This window comes from Oryza brachyantha, chromosome 10, assembly GCF_000231095.2.
Source record: "Oryza brachyantha chromosome 10, ObraRS2, whole genome shotgun sequence".
In the NCBI taxonomy this organism is placed as follows: domain Eukaryota; kingdom Viridiplantae; phylum Streptophyta; class Magnoliopsida; order Poales; family Poaceae; genus Oryza; species Oryza brachyantha.
Window position 1 is genome coordinate 4783603 of NC_023172.2, and position 19927 is coordinate 4803529.

The window sequence follows — 19927 nt, forward strand, 5'->3', positions numbered from 1 at the left end:
TTTCCCCGTCGGCCGTTGGACGTCGCCGCCCACCCGCGTCACCACCTCCGCCTCGTCCTCGCCGACCTTCCGCCGGCCCTCGTCGCCACCGGTGGTCGCCGAGCTTCGTCGCCGCCCCTTTGTCCCGTCCGCCGCGTCACCCGCTTGTCGCCTTCTCGTCGTCGCCGTCACGCCGTTGTTGCCGTGCCGTTCGCCATCGTCACCGTGCGCCACTGCTCCGGTTGCGCCGCCGCTCCGGTCGCGTCCGCCGCTCAGCCGCCAAGCTGCGTCGCTGCCTGGCCGACTCCACCCCACTCCTCCCTCGTGCTCCCGCCTAGCTCCTCTGGCCGCATCCGGTTGCGCCGCCGCTCCGCAGCGCCGTCGCGCCACCGTCGCCCGGCACCGACCGATCTCATCGCATCGGCCGTCGTCGCCGCGCCACCCCGGTGAGCCCGCTCTCCTCCCTTCCTCTGTTTCTTCGTGCGACCGCAAGTGCGCCCCGCCGCTCGCCGTCGGCCGACGTCCTCCGCCGCCACCCGATCCCGCGAGCCGTCGTTTGGTGTCGGGCGCTGCCGGTGCTCGCCGTTGCATCTCCGCCCTTCGCCACCATCGTCGCACGGCCACCAAGCCTTCGCTGCCTGCGCCCGCCGTCGCCCTCCACCTGCCGTCTTCGTCCGCGCCGACCCGTCGTCGCCGTTCTCGTCACCACCTTCGCCTCCGCTGACCACCAACCGCCGCTCTGCTGTCGAGCCGTCGCCGGCCGTCGCTGTCCCCGCGCCGCCGTCGAGGCCGTCTCTCCTCTCCTCTATCGCTGCCACTTGGCCGCTCCGCTCCGCCGCCGCTCAGCCACCCTCTCCCTCCGCTCTGCTCCGCCGCCGCTCCGAGCCGCGCCACCCCGCCGCGGTCTCTGCCTCCTCCTCGCCGACGCCGTCGTCGCGCTTCGGTCGCCGGTCGGTGTCGCCGACGTCGATGCCCTCGTGCCGCCGGTCATCGCCATCGCCACCTCCCCTTTCCTCCTCGGCCCTCGCCGTCGCCGCCGCTCCCGCCGCCGCTGCTCGCACGCCGATGTTCCCGCTTCCCGGCTGCCGTCGCCGTTCGCCGCCGCCCGCCGGTTCGCGCCGCTCGTCGCCGGGCGCCGTCCTCTGCCGGTCGCCGTCCATCGCCGTCGGACGTCGCCGCCCCTCTCCCTCTCCCGGCCAGACCCGGCTCCCCTCCTCTCTGTTTCACGGTCGCCGACCGACGGGTCCCACCCGTCAGCCGCCACCCCGCCAGCCCCTTCCTCTCTCTCCTCCCCGGGCCCGCGTGTCAGCCGCCCACCTCCCCCTCTCTCTCACCGACAGGTGGTCCCCACCTGTCAGCCGTTAGCTCCTCTCTCCTCGCTGACGTCAGCAGCCCCATTAATTGCGCAATAATTGATTTAGGACTTTTCTGTTTAGCTAAAAAACCTAGAAAACTTCTAAAATTCATAAGTAATTCATCTAGTCTCCGTTTAGGTCCATTCAAGTTTCATTAAATCCAGAAAAATGCCAAGAATCCATTAAAAATAGTTTCTTTCTCTGTTTCAGTAGTTTTATAGCCTGTTTTGTTTGTTTTGCCTTGTTTGTCGTAGGTTTTGACCCCGTCGCAGCGCCGTTCGTTCTCGAAGTCGTCGCCGAAGTTCCTCGTGGGTCTAAGCAAGGCAAGTGGCACCCTTCTTTGATCATATTGAACCTATGATTATAAAATTCCCCGCTTTTACATTCAAACATGCATTGTATTCAAATGTATTTACTTTATTTATCTATTGGGCAATTACCTCTATACCCGTTGATCCCCATTCACCATTATTGTCATCCCAGGGTTAATTTGACTAGAATTAGGGTTAGTCAATGCTTAGCCATGCTTAGTTCAACTAGCTCACCACTTATTATTTAATTATTGTTGCACTTTGGTACACCTTCAATGGTTGTTATCATTATTCATTTCCCGAGGTGGATTAATACAACTAAAATATTGCTTATGGTGGGCTGTGGGTGCATGGTTTTGAGAGTCGTGCCCATGGCAATTAAGGACCGGTTCTCAGGAAACCCTGAAAGTCTTACACGTACTAACCACAAGCCAGAATGGGCAACGGTGAGACTCGTAATCTAGCTTGTCCCTATTCGACGTACCCAGGCAAGGGTAGGCGTGATGGAGTATGGACGGGCAATCGTGGTGTAACGAAAGCTTCTCCTGCTTCCGGATCTACCAAGGCACAAGAGGGGACTGCCCGACTTGGTGTAAAGGAGGGGGTGAAACCTGAAGTGTGGTGCGATTGTCTAGGGAGGGTTAGGTGAAAGGTCTTATCATGGTTTCCGTACTGAGGTATCGTGGTGATACGTTGGGGCATGGTAACATGCTTGGCAGCCATGTCTTGTGGGTAAAGTTGTACACCTCTGCAGAGTAAAACTATTCGAATAGCCGTGCCCGCGGTTATTGGGCGAACTGACAGACTCACTGGGATTAGTTGAACCTCTTTAATAATTTTATTAATCTTGGAACTGGTTTGACCCTGCGCAATGTGGTGTAACGTTGGCAGTGGTTTGGGTCTGTCGCAACGTGGTTTAACGTTGGACAGAGGGTTGACCCTGTCGCTACGTGGTGTAACGTTCGACAGCGGTCTGGGCCTGTTGCAACGTGGTGTAACGTTGGACAGTGGTTGATTTTTTTTTAAAAGTTACTTTACTTTTATTTCAGTCTTTTAGTTTATCTACTGTTTTGCTAAATTACCGCAGCTTTTGTGCAATTTAACCTTAGCCTATTCCTTGTACCCTATTGCATTCATTATTCTTCCTCTCTTGGGTGTTACTTGTTGAGTACGGTGGTTTGTACTCAGCCTTGCTTAATTTTTCCCCCACCAGAGCAAGTGCCAGAGCCTGAGTCAGAAGGTTGTTCCGAAGGTTGAAGTAAGGTTCAGTCCGCCGTCGAGAGTGCCTGTGGTGTGGAGCCGTCTTCGCCAGCTGAAGCTGAAGATTAGATGGTTTAGTTTGTTTTCCTTTTCCGCTGCATTTCGATAGATAATTGTTTTTATTTGTTTTTAAGCCGTGGAACTGTGTATTAATTTGTCATAGTGTGTACTCGGGCTGATGCCTGGACCGAGATTTAATACATGCTATTGTTCAGAAATTTGGTGTAAATTTCTGGGCGTGACACGAAAGCTTCTCCTGCTTCCGGATCTACCAAGGCACAAGAGGGGACTGCCCGACTTGGTGTAAAGGAGGGGGTGAAACCTGAAGTGTGGTACGATTAAATAGGGAGGGTTGTGTAACGGGTCCTATCATGGTCTCCTTTCCGGTATGCCGTGGTGGTATGTCGGTGCACGTTCAAGTGTAGTGGAGTCGTGTCTTGTGGGTACAGTAGTACACCTCTGATCAGAGTATAAACTATTCGAATAGCCGTGCCCACGGTTAAGGGCGAACTCCCAGCTTCACTGTGATTAGTGAACCTTAATAACTTGGGTAAATTGGTTATCACTCGGGACTACTGCAACGTGGTGTAACGTTGAGTAGTGGTTGGGCCTGTTGCAACGTGGTGTAACGTTGGACAGTATTGTGGTATTTTACAACTGTTTATTTATTTATGCTTTACTGTTCTTAATTACCTTTATTCTTTCAATCTCTGTTATTTGTTTAACTGCCGCTTTATCGCAACTAACCCTAGCCTGTCCTTGTTAATCCCATTGCATCATTTATTTTCCCCCTTGTCCGTGTTGCTTGTTGAGTACGGTGGTTTGTACTCAGCCTTGCTTAACTTTCCCAACCCAGAGCTAGAAGCAGAGTCCGATGGAGGTGCCTCTCAGGAGTGAGCTGTTCCGCCGTCGAAGTGTTGCCTGTGGACTGGAGCCGTACCCGCTGGAGCTAGTCTACCCCTTTGTTTTTCTTTCCGCTGCATTTTCCGCTAGAACAAGTGTAATTTTCAGTTGTTTCTAAGAACGATGGTTATGTAATCAACATTGTCTTTTTGTGTACCCTGGCTGGTCCTGGACAGGGATTTAATACACAATTAAGTTCAGAAATTCGTGTGAGGAATTTCTGGGCGTGACAACAGCCGATCATTCATCCTATCGGCTAACGATTATAGCATCAACATCCGATCGACTGGATATTTTGTTACCTATCGGCTCGATAGCCGATCGCCTTGTTTTACTGTCTATCTTGTCAGTTGCAGGATCAAACTGACTGGCACGCTCGCACACCTTCTAAGATTTAGGTCCTGCACTGGAGCTGTCTAAGATTGACTCTCAGGCCTTCGTGTGTGACGCGTCAACGTTCACATTTTGACGTCAACAATCTTCTGCCTAGCTGATCGGCGGTTTGAGTTCTATTGTTGCTTTAATCTATTTATAGTTTGGAGTGGTAATAGATCTCGATCAAGTCTTTGCGAGTTCCTTTATTTGAGCTTGGTTAGCTGGATTCTGTATTGGTTTAGTCCGATCAATCTGGTTGGTTGAGTTTGTATCATTAGATTGGGTTGAGTGCTCGTGATGGCTTACCACTGGAGTTCTAGTCAGCATTATCTGAAGTAATTCATCGGTTTACATATTAGCCTCATCAATCTTCATGTTTCCTATAATTGTATCGTGCTAAACTACATATTGTCTTGGTGTAGTTTGATCTATGTATGTTTGGTTCGATCTAGTTATAGTGACTTGTCCGATCGGCCATGATTAATAAGTAAGTTGACGAGTTACGTCGGTCTGATATCCGATCGCTCATGTATTGTGATATTTTACTGATTTTATGCATGATCGCGTTTAGGGCTAAACTGTCTTGGTTGGATCTGATCTTATAGGTCTAGCGTGAGTATGTGTGTACTCGTTTATTATTGTTTTGCACTACTAATTGTTATATCAATCCGGCCTGTCTTAAATTCCACGTTTAGCTTCCTATCGGCTGCTGGTTACATGTGCGATAAGCACTAGATCGGTCCAATCGGCTGGTTAATCTTGAGACAATCTTGGTTAGGTCCGATCTCTTGAGATTGATTGGTTGATTGAGCTATTTAGTGATTATCCTACTTCTGATTCAGTCGATCGGGTATATTATCATCTACTACCATGAAATTTCTATAAAGTCGATCGTCTAGTTCATCGGCTAGGCTCTTGAAACGGTATCGGCTACCCGGCCGATAGCGATTTTAGGTTAACTATTTTCCTATGTTATATCTTGTCAGTTACAGGATCAAACTGACTGGCACGCCAACAGATCTAAGAATTAGATCCTGCACTGGAGTGGTCTTAGAGTAATTCCCAGGATCTCATAATCTGCTATCAACTCTTTTGGCAACTCAATTTCTTGCACGACATCAGTGACCACAGCGGGTTTTTCACACACCTCGCTAGGGTTCTCGGTGGTAAACGTTTGGATTTTTTGGTCCATGAATCTGATTGGTGTAGATGAAACTGACTATACTGTGTGTTTTCTGTGGAATGTCTAATGTGTCATAAACATCTGTAAGCAATGTTTGGACCCAACAGCATATTGCACGTGTGCGTATTAACAATTAGGTTTATGTGTATTTTTGTTATGTAAGATGAATGTATATATTTTTACTATTACTGATAGGGGTGATAAACTTTATATTATGTGACATGATATGTGGATGGTCTATCATATTTTTGAGGTGCTCACCTTGATGTTTTCCGGCTATGTTGTAATCAAAACACGGCACGGAGACAGAATGAGTTATATTTTAAGTCAAACATGCTGACAAGGTTTCGGTTATCATTGACAACAACAAATTTTTAACTTATCACCTACTGAGCCATGTAATTATTGATTTGGTGCTGAGGGGCGTGTGTGTTAGTTATTTTTAAACTCAAAACAGATGTTAAGCGTGGACGAAAGTATTTTTGTCATCGCCATCAGCAAGTAATTTTAACTCAACAAGTACAACATCGCAATAACTATTTTAACTCAACAAGTACAACATCGCAATAACCATGTCATTTTAGAAGGTAGCAAACTCACGCATACATTTTGAATGATGGTTAAAATTTAACTACACATCGAACGGCTACAAATGAATCAATAAAAGAACACATTCTTTCATGTTGTTGTTAGTTAATTTTTAACTCCGCAAATCTTCATGAGGACTAAAAGCTATGGGGTCATCAGTTAATTTTTAACTCCTCAACCAGTAAACGCACACATTCATTTCACGTTGTCATTAGTTAAATTTTAATTCTATAGCGTATCGTAGTAAACATTCTCATGTATATATAAGATATTTTTTAACTCAAACACTCGTACCTGTTAGTTATTTTTTAACTCCACTAGCTTTGTTTGGGTGGTGGTGGTGGGAGGGGGTGGGCTGACGTGGAGTTGGTTGGTTGATCGCTGTGTTAATAACCATTTTTATTAACTCTACTTTAATAACATGTTAATGATATTCTTTTAATAAAATCATGTTGCAATGGATGAGCAATATGCTGGTTAATTAAAAGTCAACATAGTTTATTCTTCTTATTCTTAATTTGTACTTAAGCAATTTAAAAATATTTACATTATAAAATATAGGGAATAGATTGAATTATACTACCTCCGTCCCTAAATATTTGACGCCATTGACTTTTTTATACACATTTGACCATTCGTCTTATTCAAATTCTTTTGTAAAATATGTAAAAACATATATGCATAAAAGTATACTTAGCAATAAATGAAATGATATAAAAATAATTAATAATTATGTAAATTTTTTAAATAAGATGAATAGCCAAACATGTATAAAAAATTAATGGCGTCAAACCTTCAGGGACGAGGGGTATAACCACCTCCAACGCAGGCGCTTAAGGGATGCTTCTGTAAACAAAACCCGGTTTTTTTCTCTAACTCCGATTGATAGGGCGCTTCTCAAGTGGAGTCGCTGCTCCGTGCGGCGTCGATGCCTCAACAGGCGCTAAACTTATCACCAACAAATTTTGAAAGCATGCGCTAGCATCGACATCTGCCGCAGCAAACAAGTCAACCGGATAATAGCTCTATTGTTTGATATTTTATTTTTGTTTGACTGGCATAGTAGTGAATAGCTGTCTGGTACTTGACTGCAGATGGGTTAGAACGTTCTGGTGCTTGTATGGGCGCTACAAACAAACCTTCAACATTTTAAGCACCCATTTTATTTTATTGCATTGGACCATTAGACTCTACTACAACATGGTGCTTAACTTAATTAGCTTTTTAGCACCTATTTAAGCACCCAAACGTTCTAACGTAAGCAGTGAACGTCTGGCTAATACTCAGAGGAGGTGCATTTATATGACCCATTTTTCTATTATTAAAATATTAGATGGCCATGTTAATGCATGGATGACTGATCTATTCAAAGCTAAGCATTTGTATAGCATTTTTCTTTCACACACTTTACTCGGTAAAATGATCTCATCAGGCGTAAACGCCATTATCAGTACTCTCATCATTTCATCTGTTAAGATACTTCAGTTTTATACAAATTTATATGTTAAGCAATGTATAATGTATAGTTATTTATATGAATTTATGCAAGACTAAAAAGGTTTTATACTTTGTCGTATCTTTTTTTTTCTTCTCTTTATGTTCATAAGCTAAAATTTAAATTTTAAATTTTAAATTTGAAGTTTATTTTAGAATTTTTATCATAGTTTAGTTTCTAGTCATTGCTTTTATGTCGTTAAGAACGGGTGTGCATAAAAGTTTTATTTACAATTTATTTTTAAGTTACATATTAACTATGTTGTTTGACTTTCTTTAGAAAAAAAAATCAGAACATAAGGATCACCGTGAAATGGAGAGAGTAACTGCTCCCAACTGCCAACCAGTTGCGGATTTAAGGCCCGGCCACCATAGGCCACTGCCCGGGCTCAGTGTATGCTACTGCTGAGAGCAGCGTCTCCGTTTGTCCGTCCCCGGCCCGCAGCGATACGGCCCATTAGTTTGCCACACGGCCAACCAACCACAGCAACGCCGAGTAGCCGACGCATCGTATCCTGCAGTGCAGACCTGCACTTCAATTTTTTCCAAAGCAATTACGATGATGACGCTCCCAAATCCCAATTCCAGAACCATTCAGTCTCCATCAGCTAGCTAATGTGAACCATGCTTGTGTGAGTTGTGATTGTTTTGTTGTGTCTCCTGACTCCTCTCACGGGCGTGCGGCCAAACCCAGCACTCCAGCAGCCCACGCCCGTCGGAATCAGCGGCGCCCGGCCGTCCGGCGACCATCGACGTCCTTTTCTTTGCAAGTGTAGCAAGTCATGAGACATCAAGCGACAGCAAATGGAAGGGCTAAGAAAAAAGATCAACCAGGCAGGTAAGAACTAAGAACTAAGAGTTTAGAGTTGGAATATTGGAGTTTGATTGGTTGTTGTGCGTGTGCTTATTTTTGTCAAATTTTCCTATTAATTTTCATTTTCGTGGCTATGAGCCTTGTCTAAGTTTATTGTTTGTTAACTTTTGTGCCTATGAGCCTATTATATGTCATGAAACATATTTTATAACTTTTTTTTGAAGTTATTCTATTTATTAACCTTACTTATATTATTTGCATAAACTACCGACGCACATGCTTATTATCTATCATTAAGTTTGCCTAGGATGACACTGTTGGTAGCTCTTGAAGAGGAACCCGACGCCCATGTCGCTTGAGCCCTAGGCGACCCGGGCGGCGATAACAGCCAGCCGCCGCCACCTCCCTTCCTCCCCTCACCTCGCCGCCGCCTGAACGGCTCGCCGGCCAGCCCGTGCGGCACCAAGGACAGTGGCGGCGGGGCCTTTTCCTTTTCCCAGCGAGGCCGCGACGACGTAGGGTAGGGGAGGCGCGGAAGCCGACGACAGGCCGACGACGGTTACTAGAGGAACACCGGCGGCGAAAGGCAAGGACGGCCGGATCCGGGGTCAGCACTTGGAACCGTGCCTGTAGTCGGAGCGGGGAGCGAGCGCCGACCGGCGGTGAAGTGGGCGGATGGTCACCGTCCGGCTCGGCCGGGGAGCTCCGGCATGGTTCAGCGAGAGGGTCGTGGGGATGAGGCGCCAAATGCGGTGGCAGAGGGGACTGGTGCGGCGGCAGAAGCGTGCCATAGGTGCTCGGCGGCGGCGTTTCGGGCACGGGCACGGGCGACCAAGCCTCCGCAGCTGGGCAACTGGGATGCTGCCGCGGTGGACAGGTAGGAGCGGCGGCGGCCGGGCAATGGGACCGCCAGTGGGTGGGGCCGGAGCCAAAGCGACAACGTTTTCGGCATCGGCGCAAGCCCGGATGGTTGTGCTAAGAGAGCTGGCGGCGGCGGTGGGTTGTCTTCCTCGTTGCCGGTCAGCACCCTCACCTTTTTTGAAGCTCGGAGTTTTTAGGCTGGATTGAGGCGGCAACTTGTCAGCGAGGGAAGCTCAGGCTGCTGAAGTAACGTCATTCAATCCCAGGTTCTCCTTTGGCCAGATCAGCGATGGAACGGAGAAGTCTTGGGCTAGCTCTCAGGGCTGATGGTTCGATGAATCTATTCGACAGAGGGACGTCGGTCGGGTGTGGCGGAAGCCATGTGCCGTGGATGTTCAGATGGTAGATTTAGATTGAGTGACATACCACGGTGGTAGGGGTTCTGGGTGAAAGATTAGCCCAAATCTTTGGGCCAACAGTGACTTCGTCTTCGGACATAGTAACCCTCCTGAGGGCACTGTGAGGTATCCCTCCTCTCTTGGCAAGAAGCTCTGGGTGAAAACCTTGTTCAGTCTTTAGATGGATGACGACGATGTCTTTTGGTGTCGCAACCTTCATGAGAGCGTCGTTTTAAGTCTTCGTGTCGTAGTGGTGTTGTTAGCTCGATGGCGATCGGTCTCGTATCTCTATGGCCGGTTCGGTGCTTGGTTTTTCTCTCTATAGTGTATGTTTGGATGGTTGGCACATGGTCGGAGCGTGTCCTCTGGTGCACTTCCTTCCTCGATAGCCATCTGTCGTTTTCTTGTAACTTTTTCTTTCTATCTTAATTACATTGAATGATAACCCTTGGTCATTCCGGTAAAAAAAAAGCTCAGAAAATTTACTGGATCCGCCGCTGCTGCCAACTGTAATCGTTCTTCCCCTTTTCAGTCGATCGGTGTGCGGTGCCATACTACCATTGGCTTGACCGTGCTCACTGGATTTAAGATGTGTGCCGCTTGGAGGAACAGAGCAATCTTCATTCTTTTTATCGATCGTAATATATACATGGATAACAACAGACGATATAATTAAGAACAGGCCAGACTTAAGTGTGTTGATCAAACAAAAAGATTCAGCTGTTCTTTTTATGAAGTCGCTTAAGTTTTTTGTTTACTTGATCTTTTCTTTCTAGTTTTGTTACCGGGAGGCACTACGCGTGTGCGAAGAACGAACGATAGCAATCCCATACAATTGACACATAAACCATTGTACCACACGCACAACACCATACTAACATGGCTGCAAGAGATTGAGCAGATTTTCTTTAACTTCACATCACCTGGAGGCTAGAGCAAGTACAACCGTTGAACATAATATGGACAGCTAGATGATATAGGGGCTTTCGCAAATTTTTCATTGGTTTTTTTAAATTACAAGGATGTCATTAGAATTACAGTTGTAATGATATTTTTTAATTTTTTAGTGACAATTTTACAATATCGTTTCGAATCAATTGTCCCTGTGTAAAAAAAAGACCTACAAGAGATAAAAGCCCAATAGAGAAAAACTAATAGAGGTAGGCTCTAATAACTTACATACCAAAAATTTTCTTTTACTCACCCCATATGCCGAGTGGTCACCGGCTCACCCCACCCTTTATATTTTATGCCAAGGGTCAATGTTAACACAAGAATCTAGTAATCTTAGTTGACCTATGGTTTATAGGTCGAGAAAATTAAACACAAGCCACAAATAATTATGGGTGAGATTTTTATACTTGTACCATTAGTGCATAAAAATGAAGGCGTCAAAAGAGAGATGAAATAAAAATCCAAATTAGTTACAGAATTAAATTCTATAATAATTTAAAATAGGCTAAAAGCCTGCCAATCAGAAGCCTACGATCGATAATCGAGCCACCAAGTCTATGGAACATCTGTTAATACTGATTTACGTGTCCAAACAATTCTAATAGCCATCGATGACGTTCAGAATAGAGCACCGGGGAGATCTGAACGAGGACTCTTGAAAATTAAATTCAGTAGTCCATGCACAAACAAGAATACGACCACGATTTTTTTTTATTTTTAAAACCTTTTTAACAATAATTTTATTACTAAACCTCCGGAAAAATATTTCCACCGCATGAACCAACATTGGCGTGGCCAAACGGTTTGCCACGTCATTGTTGGTGATGTGGCAGCATTGTCTTGCCATGGCAATGAAAATGGCGTGGCAAGAATGTCATGCCATGTCATGCCCGAACAACCGGCGTGGCAGCGTTGTCTTGCCACGCCACCCGTACTGGTGTGGCCAAAAGGTTTAGTTTTGAAAATATTTTTTCTGGAGGTTTAACAATAAAATTATTTCTTAAAAAGGTTTAGAAAATAAAAAAAATTTCTGCGACCACACGGCTGAAGTTCAACTCTGAACGAAGTTCAGTTCAGCTCTGAACAAGCAGACTTCGGCAATAAATTCAGTGGCTAGTCTATGTAGGAAGAATATGACCACACGGTTGATCAAGAGTTAGTAATTAGGAAATGAACAAATAGCATGAAATGTCAACTTCCTGGCTGTTCAAAAAGGTGATCCTGCATTGCTTATCCGGTTCTCTAGGTTTGGCATGTGGCGATCACTTTGACAGAAAAGTGTTTACAAAGTAATGCATCTAATATCATGATTATTTAGAGAGTGAATTACATGTTGGGTTGCCTATTTTCATCAATGTTGCATATTGGATCAGGACATATTGGTATTTTTACTTTGGGTCAGATAACTTGTCTGTTGAGCGCCATATCTGCTTGAGCTCACTTTTCTCGGAAATTTTGACATTTTGGTCATTTTCAAAAACTTATTTACAAATAGACCTCTAAAAAAAATTTATTGCATAAATGAATATTTTTTATTGGCGTCGTCGTTGTCGCCAAGACGGCGCCAGTGACGTTGGCACAATCCTTTGGCGATATGAACATAACATTATCACTTAGATGATGGCGTCAATACAACGACGACGTCAATGATGTCTATTTGTGCACTAAGTTTTTTCAAGTGTCTATTTATAAAATAAGTTTTTTAAAAGGACAAAAATATTAAAATTGCTGCAATTTTCTTGCATACAGAGCTGCTGAACCAAGCATCGCTGCTGCCGCTGCCGCCGCCGGCCGCGGAATGTGTGCCGGCGATGAGTGCAATTTTTTTAAAAAAATGAATTTCTTTTAGTTTTTAATTTTAAAACTGAACTCTCACAAAATTAATTTTTAGATTTGAAAACCTTTGGGCACGCAATCCTTCCTTTCATGGCTAAATAGAACATTGTGGCGCTAGTTTAGGAGGTGATTGTTTGGGCATTTCATAGAAAAAAACCAAATGACGTATTCTAAAACGAAAAAAAATTGTAAATAAAAATTTTATAGACGTATACTTAGTGACCTAAAAGTCAATGCTGAAAAATAAACTTTCATAAAAAAATCTAAAATCAAATCTAAATTTAAGATTGAAAATTTAAATTATGTCTTATAAGTATAAAGATAAACGAAAAGATGTATGATATGATCTAATAATGTCCTTCTCCCATGCCAACCATCATGGTGTGTCAATGTTATCTAGCCATGCTAGTATCTTATGTAGTCTTAGGAACATTGTCACACCAATATGACGTGACAAAAGATTCAAATTTGAAAATAAACTTTACTTTAGTTTTAAAATTAAAAAATATAAGTTCAAAAAATAATAAAAATTCTGATTGGTGCTAAGATCGGGACTTAGCAAGTACTGCCATCCCATACTCCCATCGGGGAAGTACTCCCCTGATATTCATAAAACATTCAATAATAGATTGCTATTTTGTAGCAAGTGTGTTTACCTCACGTGGAGAAGAACGCTGGATAGAGAAGAGATTTAGATGATGTTTAGATCCAGGGATTTTTTTAAGTCCTTTGTCACATCGAATGTTTGAATGTTAATTAGGAGTATTAAATATAGACTGATAATAAAACTAATTGTATAAATAAATACTATTTTATTAGACAAGTTTTTTAAGCCTAATTAAGTCACGATTAGCAAATGTTTACTGTAGCATCACGTTCGCTAATTATGAACTAATTAGGCTCAATAGATTTGTCTCGCGAAATAGTCCAGAGTATGATGTGGATTTTATTAATAGTCTATATTTAATACTTCTAATTAGTGTCTAAACATTCGATGTGATAATGGCTTAAAAAAATCCTATAGTATCAAACAGGGTCTTAATCGTAGAGTCTTATCGTTTTGTTTATGCTTATACTTATATATAAGTTAAAATTTAAACTTTTAACTTTAAATTTAAAGTTGATTTTAGAGGTTTTTTCCAATATAATTTATTTTTCAACCCTTGCTTTTATATCGCTAAAACATGTATATAAAAGTTTTACTTACAAAGTATTTTTCATTTGCAAATATATCGTTTGATTTTTTTTCCATAGACAAACCAAACAACAGCACCCGTAGATGAGCTGAGATGGATATCATAGTCCAAACTGAAATCATTTACAAAGTTAACTAGGCCAATGTGCAAAAATTGTACATTTATGCCATGAATTTGCGACAGCCCGAGAGATAACTACATAACTAAAGATTAAGAATGTCAAGAACTCATGTCAAGTAATTCAATTTAACTATGTATGTAAATAGCCTCGTAAGTCAGAACATAATGGAATATACACACAAAGACAGAACAAAATTTACATTTATGAACATGAAACCCGGTTTAGATACATACAACAGACAGCAACTCAAGGCGAAGGAATAAAACAAAAGAGAAGGGCACCAAAACTTCTGGATCTGGCGTATATCTCACTATTTCTCAAAGTATATCCTAAGGCTGTACAAAGGCTTGTATCTGTATGTACGTAAGTATAGACAATTTGATGGCTAGGGGGTCCGAGGAGTGCGCGGAGAGCAAGGCATTCTTACTGGCGAGAACACCACCGTGAGGGGAGCATGGTCTGAAAGGCTGTAATTCTCAGGCCACATGCCCTTCTCTACTTCTGGGGGGAAGAGAACAGCTTCCTTCACAGTAAAGCCAAAGGCTTCGTCGTTCGCCTCAAACGTGACAAGGCTTCCATCGGAGATGTCAATTTCGGTATCCTCCTCCTCCTCTTGGCTGCAGCATGTAGGGCTCCAGATGCATCGCTACAGAGTTCAACAAACATTGTAAATGTATTACAGATCGGCTATATGAAAATTCACGGCTTGGATATTTTGGGATGTTCCGACTTGAGGTGATCATGGATTAAAATTACAACAAATGCAAGTTTATTTCTCACGTTAAACTAAGGCAAATAACGCTAATCATGTTACCATGTATCTCTCTGGTAACGAAAAGTTTTACTGAAGAAACATGGACAAATGCTCGAGCAATTCAAACACAATATATTACCAACGAATGAAAGTTTTACTGAAGAAAGATGGAGAACTATTGTTTCAGTTAAGGCAGAATCTCCAGCAAAAATATTACACTAGGAATTACCTGAAATTCTTTGTAGTCAACAACACCATCACCATCATGGTCAGCTTCACTCCATAGATCTTTAATTTCTTCAGAATTTAGACGATCAGGATGGACCATTCCTAACTGCATTCACTATAAGATCAGCACCTGTCCTCTCTGGAGGTATTTCAGTTACGCACATAACAATACATCATAATAGTTAATACCTGACAAAGTGCCTGGCAGAAGCTTGAATATGAGATGTGATCATCAGGACTGTCAGCCTTGAGGAGTGCGAATGCATTTTCCTCTGAAAGGGATGCTACTTGGAGGAGAAGATACTGGGGAAAAAAATGCATTTCTTAGATCGTGGTGATAATTAAATAAGAGATCAGCAGACTGTATTTTTAATGGTCTGGCATGTTCATCGAGGTCAACTTCTATTTTATATTAGAAGTAACATGCATATTTTTTAGTGAGGCAGTGATCATGTTGCTTACCTTGATGATACCAAAGACAGCTTCATTCCAGCTAGTTTTCAGGGGTTTCCTCGACTTATTTGGATTGAGAAGCCATATGAAATCAACTCCACAGATGTTTCCTCTATGATTCCGATGACTCACCCACTGTGGTAATGAAGGTGCAAATGGCAAAAGTTAGGATCGAACCGTATCATCAATGCACTTATGCATAATACGTATTGCTGGGCTAAACCAACATTAAATGAAAGATTGGTAACATAAGATAACTCTAGTTACCTTGTGTGCATCTTCTTCGCTATCACTGTACTGATGAGCAGTGTCGTACGACGAAACAAAGCCCTGCGAACGGAGGAACTTGTAAACTTGCCCACGTTTACTTCCATTCCAATCACTGTAACAGATATATCAGGTTAAAATGTTACTATCCATTTCTGTGGCTAACATTGAAGGTTGTTAAAAGTTAGTGAGTATACTGCATACTCACCCACATAGGATGATCGGCATTGGACCAAGTTTATGTTCTTCCTGATAAGCTTCTATGTATTGAAGTATCTTATATACCTACCAGCCACATAATTTTTCAGTTGTTAGAATTCAGACCGAGTTTTCTATTGGTGCTCATTTGAACAACCAGAACATCGATACAAACCTGCTTCAGCCGAACTATTGAAAGGCTGTGGTCATGAGGGAACAGCAAATGGGTATTCACAATGAGACTCTGTTGTTGGACACAGCTGCTGCTTCGGTTCTGACAGAAAGGCATTGCTGATTCGACATGCAACAGCTGAGCAACTCTATCTCCAAAATCATTGAAGAGCAGCTCCCGGTAGTTCAGGACATGGAAGTAGTTCTTGTGTACAGCAGTCAGAAGACCTGAGCAGGAGAAGACATATTTTCAGAGGAACGTTGAACAGAAGGATCATGTCAAAAATTTTAAGTGGTTGGAATGATGTTGAAAACAAGGTTACCAACTCAAATTTGCCTATGTGCTTTGTTCAAATAATTTAATTAAAAAACGCTCGGTTGTTTTAAATGTTCCTATGACAACTATTATATCCATCGATATCAGGTACATTGGACATGATGATTATCGGAATATTTTAGATATGCTGCTCAGTAATACGGAAAATGAAAAAAATATGCATCACAGTGTAATGATAATCATGAACGACATCGACATCAAAGGCATTCAGCAAAAGAAATAATCAACGTCGGCATGGATGCACTTTAAGGTTATGATGACAAGAACTGAAAGGGACAGGCACAAAAGCCGATTTGGAGTCGCCTTTGTTCATACAGACATCCCTTAACTAATTTCTAGCTAATGTTATGTTCTGGTTCAGATTGGTTCTCCTGAGGCACACAACGTGGAGATAATTTATACTGATATCCACCTCACAACAACCATCTGGACGGAGAAGCCCAGATGGACAATGGCAGGACGACAACAACACACATTCGCCTACATGGTCCATACAGCAAGATCTTTTTTCCCCCTCATTCTACCAAGCTGAAATGGGTAAAGGGACTCACCGTCTCCACGATTGTTGGTGCGCGCGAGCTTGAACAGACTGTAATTCGCATCCCCCAACCGCTTCTCATACATGTCGACCAGCTCATCGTTTCCCAGCCACACCTCCTGTAGCAAAGTCAAAACAATCACATCCATATATTTTCTCGCTACGAGCAAATCCAATTATCCCGATGGCCAAATTGCTGAAGAAATTGGTTAGTTCCCCTCACCTGCAGGCAGATGATGGAGGAGCAATCGGCGAGAAGGCGATCGATGATCTTCTCGTTGCGGCTGAACCAGTAAGCCCTGTACTGGCTCTCCCTGCAATTCTGGCCCAATGCCACCACCACCACCACCGTCAGTTCACCAGTCCAACAAATCCCCCCAAAACTGAGGCGAATTCACAACAACACCAGGAGAAAAGGGGGGGAAGTAGTAGTAGAGAGAGAGATCCAGCTGACCTCGGAGTCCATGCGCTTGTAGATCGGGGCGAGGATGTTGAACGTGGTGCACGACACGCACCGCTCGTCCCGCGGCGGCAGCAGGAGCGGCCGCCGCCGATGGTGGTGATGGTGGTGGTGGTGGTGCGGCCGCTGCTCCCGCCCCTGCTGGTGCTCCCGCCGCCGCCTCGCCGCCGCCTCCCTCCGCTGCTTCTTCGTCTGCACCGCGCCAACCACCAACCCCCCAAAACAACAAATCAACACCCCAACCGACAAAACAAACCACACCACGCAGCGCGCTCGGCACCAACCCACGCATTGCTTTGCTCCCTCACCATTGCAGACGATTTCGAGCTGGAACAATTGGGGACGTCAACGACCGACGAGGAGGAGGAGGACGACGACGGCGGCGGCGGCGGCGGCGGAGTGCGTGGTCCCGGCGGTTGCTTCGTCTTGCTGTCGCTGCGATTCGGCGGCGGCTTCCAAGGAGAGAGAGAATAATGGTGGTTTCTCCTCGGCGTCCTCGCCTAGAGCGTTATATAGACCTCCATTGGCTCCAAGAAACCATAAATGAAAAAGAATTAAAAAATATTCCGGGTCCGTAAAAAAAAAAAAGAAAAGGTCGCGACCCACCCAGAGGAAGGGGGGGCCATCTAAAAACCAGGGGGCGGTGACCTGACGCGTCCACGTCACGTGCGTGGGGCCCGCATGTCGGTGGGAAAGTCGCCCCCGAATGTGACCGTTGGGAGCGCGTCCGTCGTTATTAGCTAGGCTGGTGTTTTTTTGTTTAATTTATTTATTTATTCCTCTCAATTTTTACTATAACTCGTTTTAGTGGAGTGCTTTTTTCGAGGAAAAATGAACATTTTGATCTTTTTTTACACTCTTTTTTGACTGGCAGAAGAAAAAGATGCTTTGGGTCCAATCAAAGGAGTCGTTTGCTTTTCTCCGGTGCCTAATAATAGACCAAACGGCAAGGGGTTTTAATTAAAATGACATTAGCCCAAAACAGGTGACGGAAAGGAGCCAGGGCAAAACGTGTGAGCAACTATGGATCTCGTGGACAGGCTGTTAGTTTCTTTTTCAGGTGAATATAATGACTGCTACTACTACTCTGTAAATTTGGATCATGCGTAATTGCGTATCAGGTCCAGCATAGCTGCCAGGATTCCTGCAATCCAACGAAACAAAAAGAAAATTGGATCAAAACCAATATTCTTCAGCAATAACACAGTGGCAAGGTGTGAAAATTCGAGGTCTTGATGTTTAGGCTTCATGAGAGCTGAAACTTTTTTGTTTTTATCATATTACAAGCCACGCACCACTACACATACACACAGACTCATAAAATACGGCGCCAACAAAATGCTCAAAATGACTGAATAAATAAATCTGGCTAAAAATTAAAAAATGTTCCATGGTGTAGGATGCACTCGGCCCAAGCACACAGTGATCACGGCGAGGATGGATATTGTTATTCTATTTTTCAATTGCTACGTCTAATTAATCGTGCGTGCACTCACATATAGTCTCTACAAGAGTTAACGAAATCACCCAAGGAAACAAAGAATGATCAACAGATAACACAAACGAGAGAGATACACTCTTAAATTTCAGCCGACCAGCTTCAATAATAAAGACCAAATAAAATCATGGACGATTCATCGCAAGTACTGTCTCAATTTCAAAATATAAAACATATTTTATTTTGTTATAACAATAGTTTTAACGAAGATTACAATATTAATAAATTACTTCTGTGATACAAAAGTACAATTCATAAGAAAGTACTTTTCAATACAAATTTAATAGTATTAATTTTGTGTGATAAAAAATATATTCTAAAGTTATTTTTGGTTAAACCATTGTTTTAATATGCAACTTATATTTGAAAATAGAGAGAATATAAAATATTCCACTGCTGTACAGGTAAATCTTTTTTGATACTCTATTTTATTGTGTGTGTGGATTTTCCACTAAGCTCATCCAATGGCGCCCCACTTTTTCATTCATTGGAAAATTTTGATACCATGAGCTAACTTATTCATACTAGCATCCCTTTTTCTTACTTAGTATGCGGCACGTCGCTAGCCAATTAGCTTGATACTTTCTCCATATTTTTTATATGACTATGTTGATTTTTATGTATCTTTCATCTTATTAAAAATATATAATTATTAATTATTTTTTATAATATGATTTATTTTTATAGGAACTTTAGGTATGCTTTATAATTTTGCATATTTAAATATAAATTTTGAATAAAATAAACCATCAAATATAGATTAAAAATCAACAGTATCATATAAAACAATATTACGAAGGGAGTATAATACTAGCAAAAATTCAATTCATCCAAACTAAGCATCTGATGCTTACCGGTTCGTATCTGCACTCATCGCCATATGGCATATCCACTTCTTCCACACGTACTATTCTCTTATTCTCTCATGGCAACTTGCCACGTCATCCTCACTCAAAGATTTGGTCTAATTGCTCACATCTTGCCAAGTGTCAATCTTAGACAAACCCTATACCAGAACACCAGATTCCCTAGCCATTTTTTTCTCTCTTGCACCTGTCATCTCTTGCCCAGTTCATGTTCTTCTAGTAATAGTGTTTTGCCTTCTTCTGACGAAGAGAATGTAATAAGATAGTGGTTACAGGCAACTGAAAAATAACACAAATATAGTTATATGTATACACTAAGAGATTACGAGAGATGATGTTAAATATAATAATAGATATTATAGAATTATAGAAAGTCATAACCCAATGGTTAAAGTATCCAAAAACCATAAAAAAGGGGCTGTGATACCGGTAAGGATGAAAACGGATCGAATACGGTCGGAAACCAACTCTATCATATTTGTTTTCATATTTTTTTGGAATTAAAATCGGAATCGGAAACTCGGATATG

At 43.0% G+C, this 19927-nt stretch overlaps 1 protein-coding gene across 1 annotated transcript; it reads right to left on the minus strand.

Moving 5' to 3' along the window:
- Window positions 1-13787: 13787 nt before the first annotated feature.
- Window positions 13788-17502, minus strand: LOC102714129 (uncharacterized calcium-binding protein At1g02270). Its single transcript, XM_015841629.2, has 11 exons — window positions 17343-17502; window positions 17029-17226; window positions 16798-16896; window positions 16588-16693; window positions 15704-15927; window positions 15539-15615; window positions 15331-15445; window positions 15073-15198; window positions 14800-14913; window positions 14612-14716; window positions 13788-14274 (listed from the first exon to the last, which is right to left on the minus strand). The coding sequence occupies exons 1-11, from the start codon at window positions 17343-17345 to the stop codon at window positions 14014-14016; spliced, it is 1428 nt and encodes a 475-aa protein (XP_015697115.2). The 5' UTR covers window positions 17346-17502; the 3' UTR covers window positions 13788-14013.
- Between the last annotated feature and the right edge of the window lie 2425 nt (window positions 17503-19927).

Excerpts from the sequence above, each read along its gene's own strand:
- LOC102714129 (XM_015841629.2), bottom strand. Across the intron at positions 16,694-16,797 it reads CCTCCATCATCTGCCTGCAG|GAGGTGTGGCTGGGAAACGA; the intron begins GTGAGGGGAACT and ends ACTTTGCTACAG. Across the intron at positions 15,928-16,587 it reads CACCAACAATCGTGGAGACG|GTCTTCTGACTGCTGTACAC; the intron begins GTGAGTCCCTTT and ends TCTCCTGCTCAG.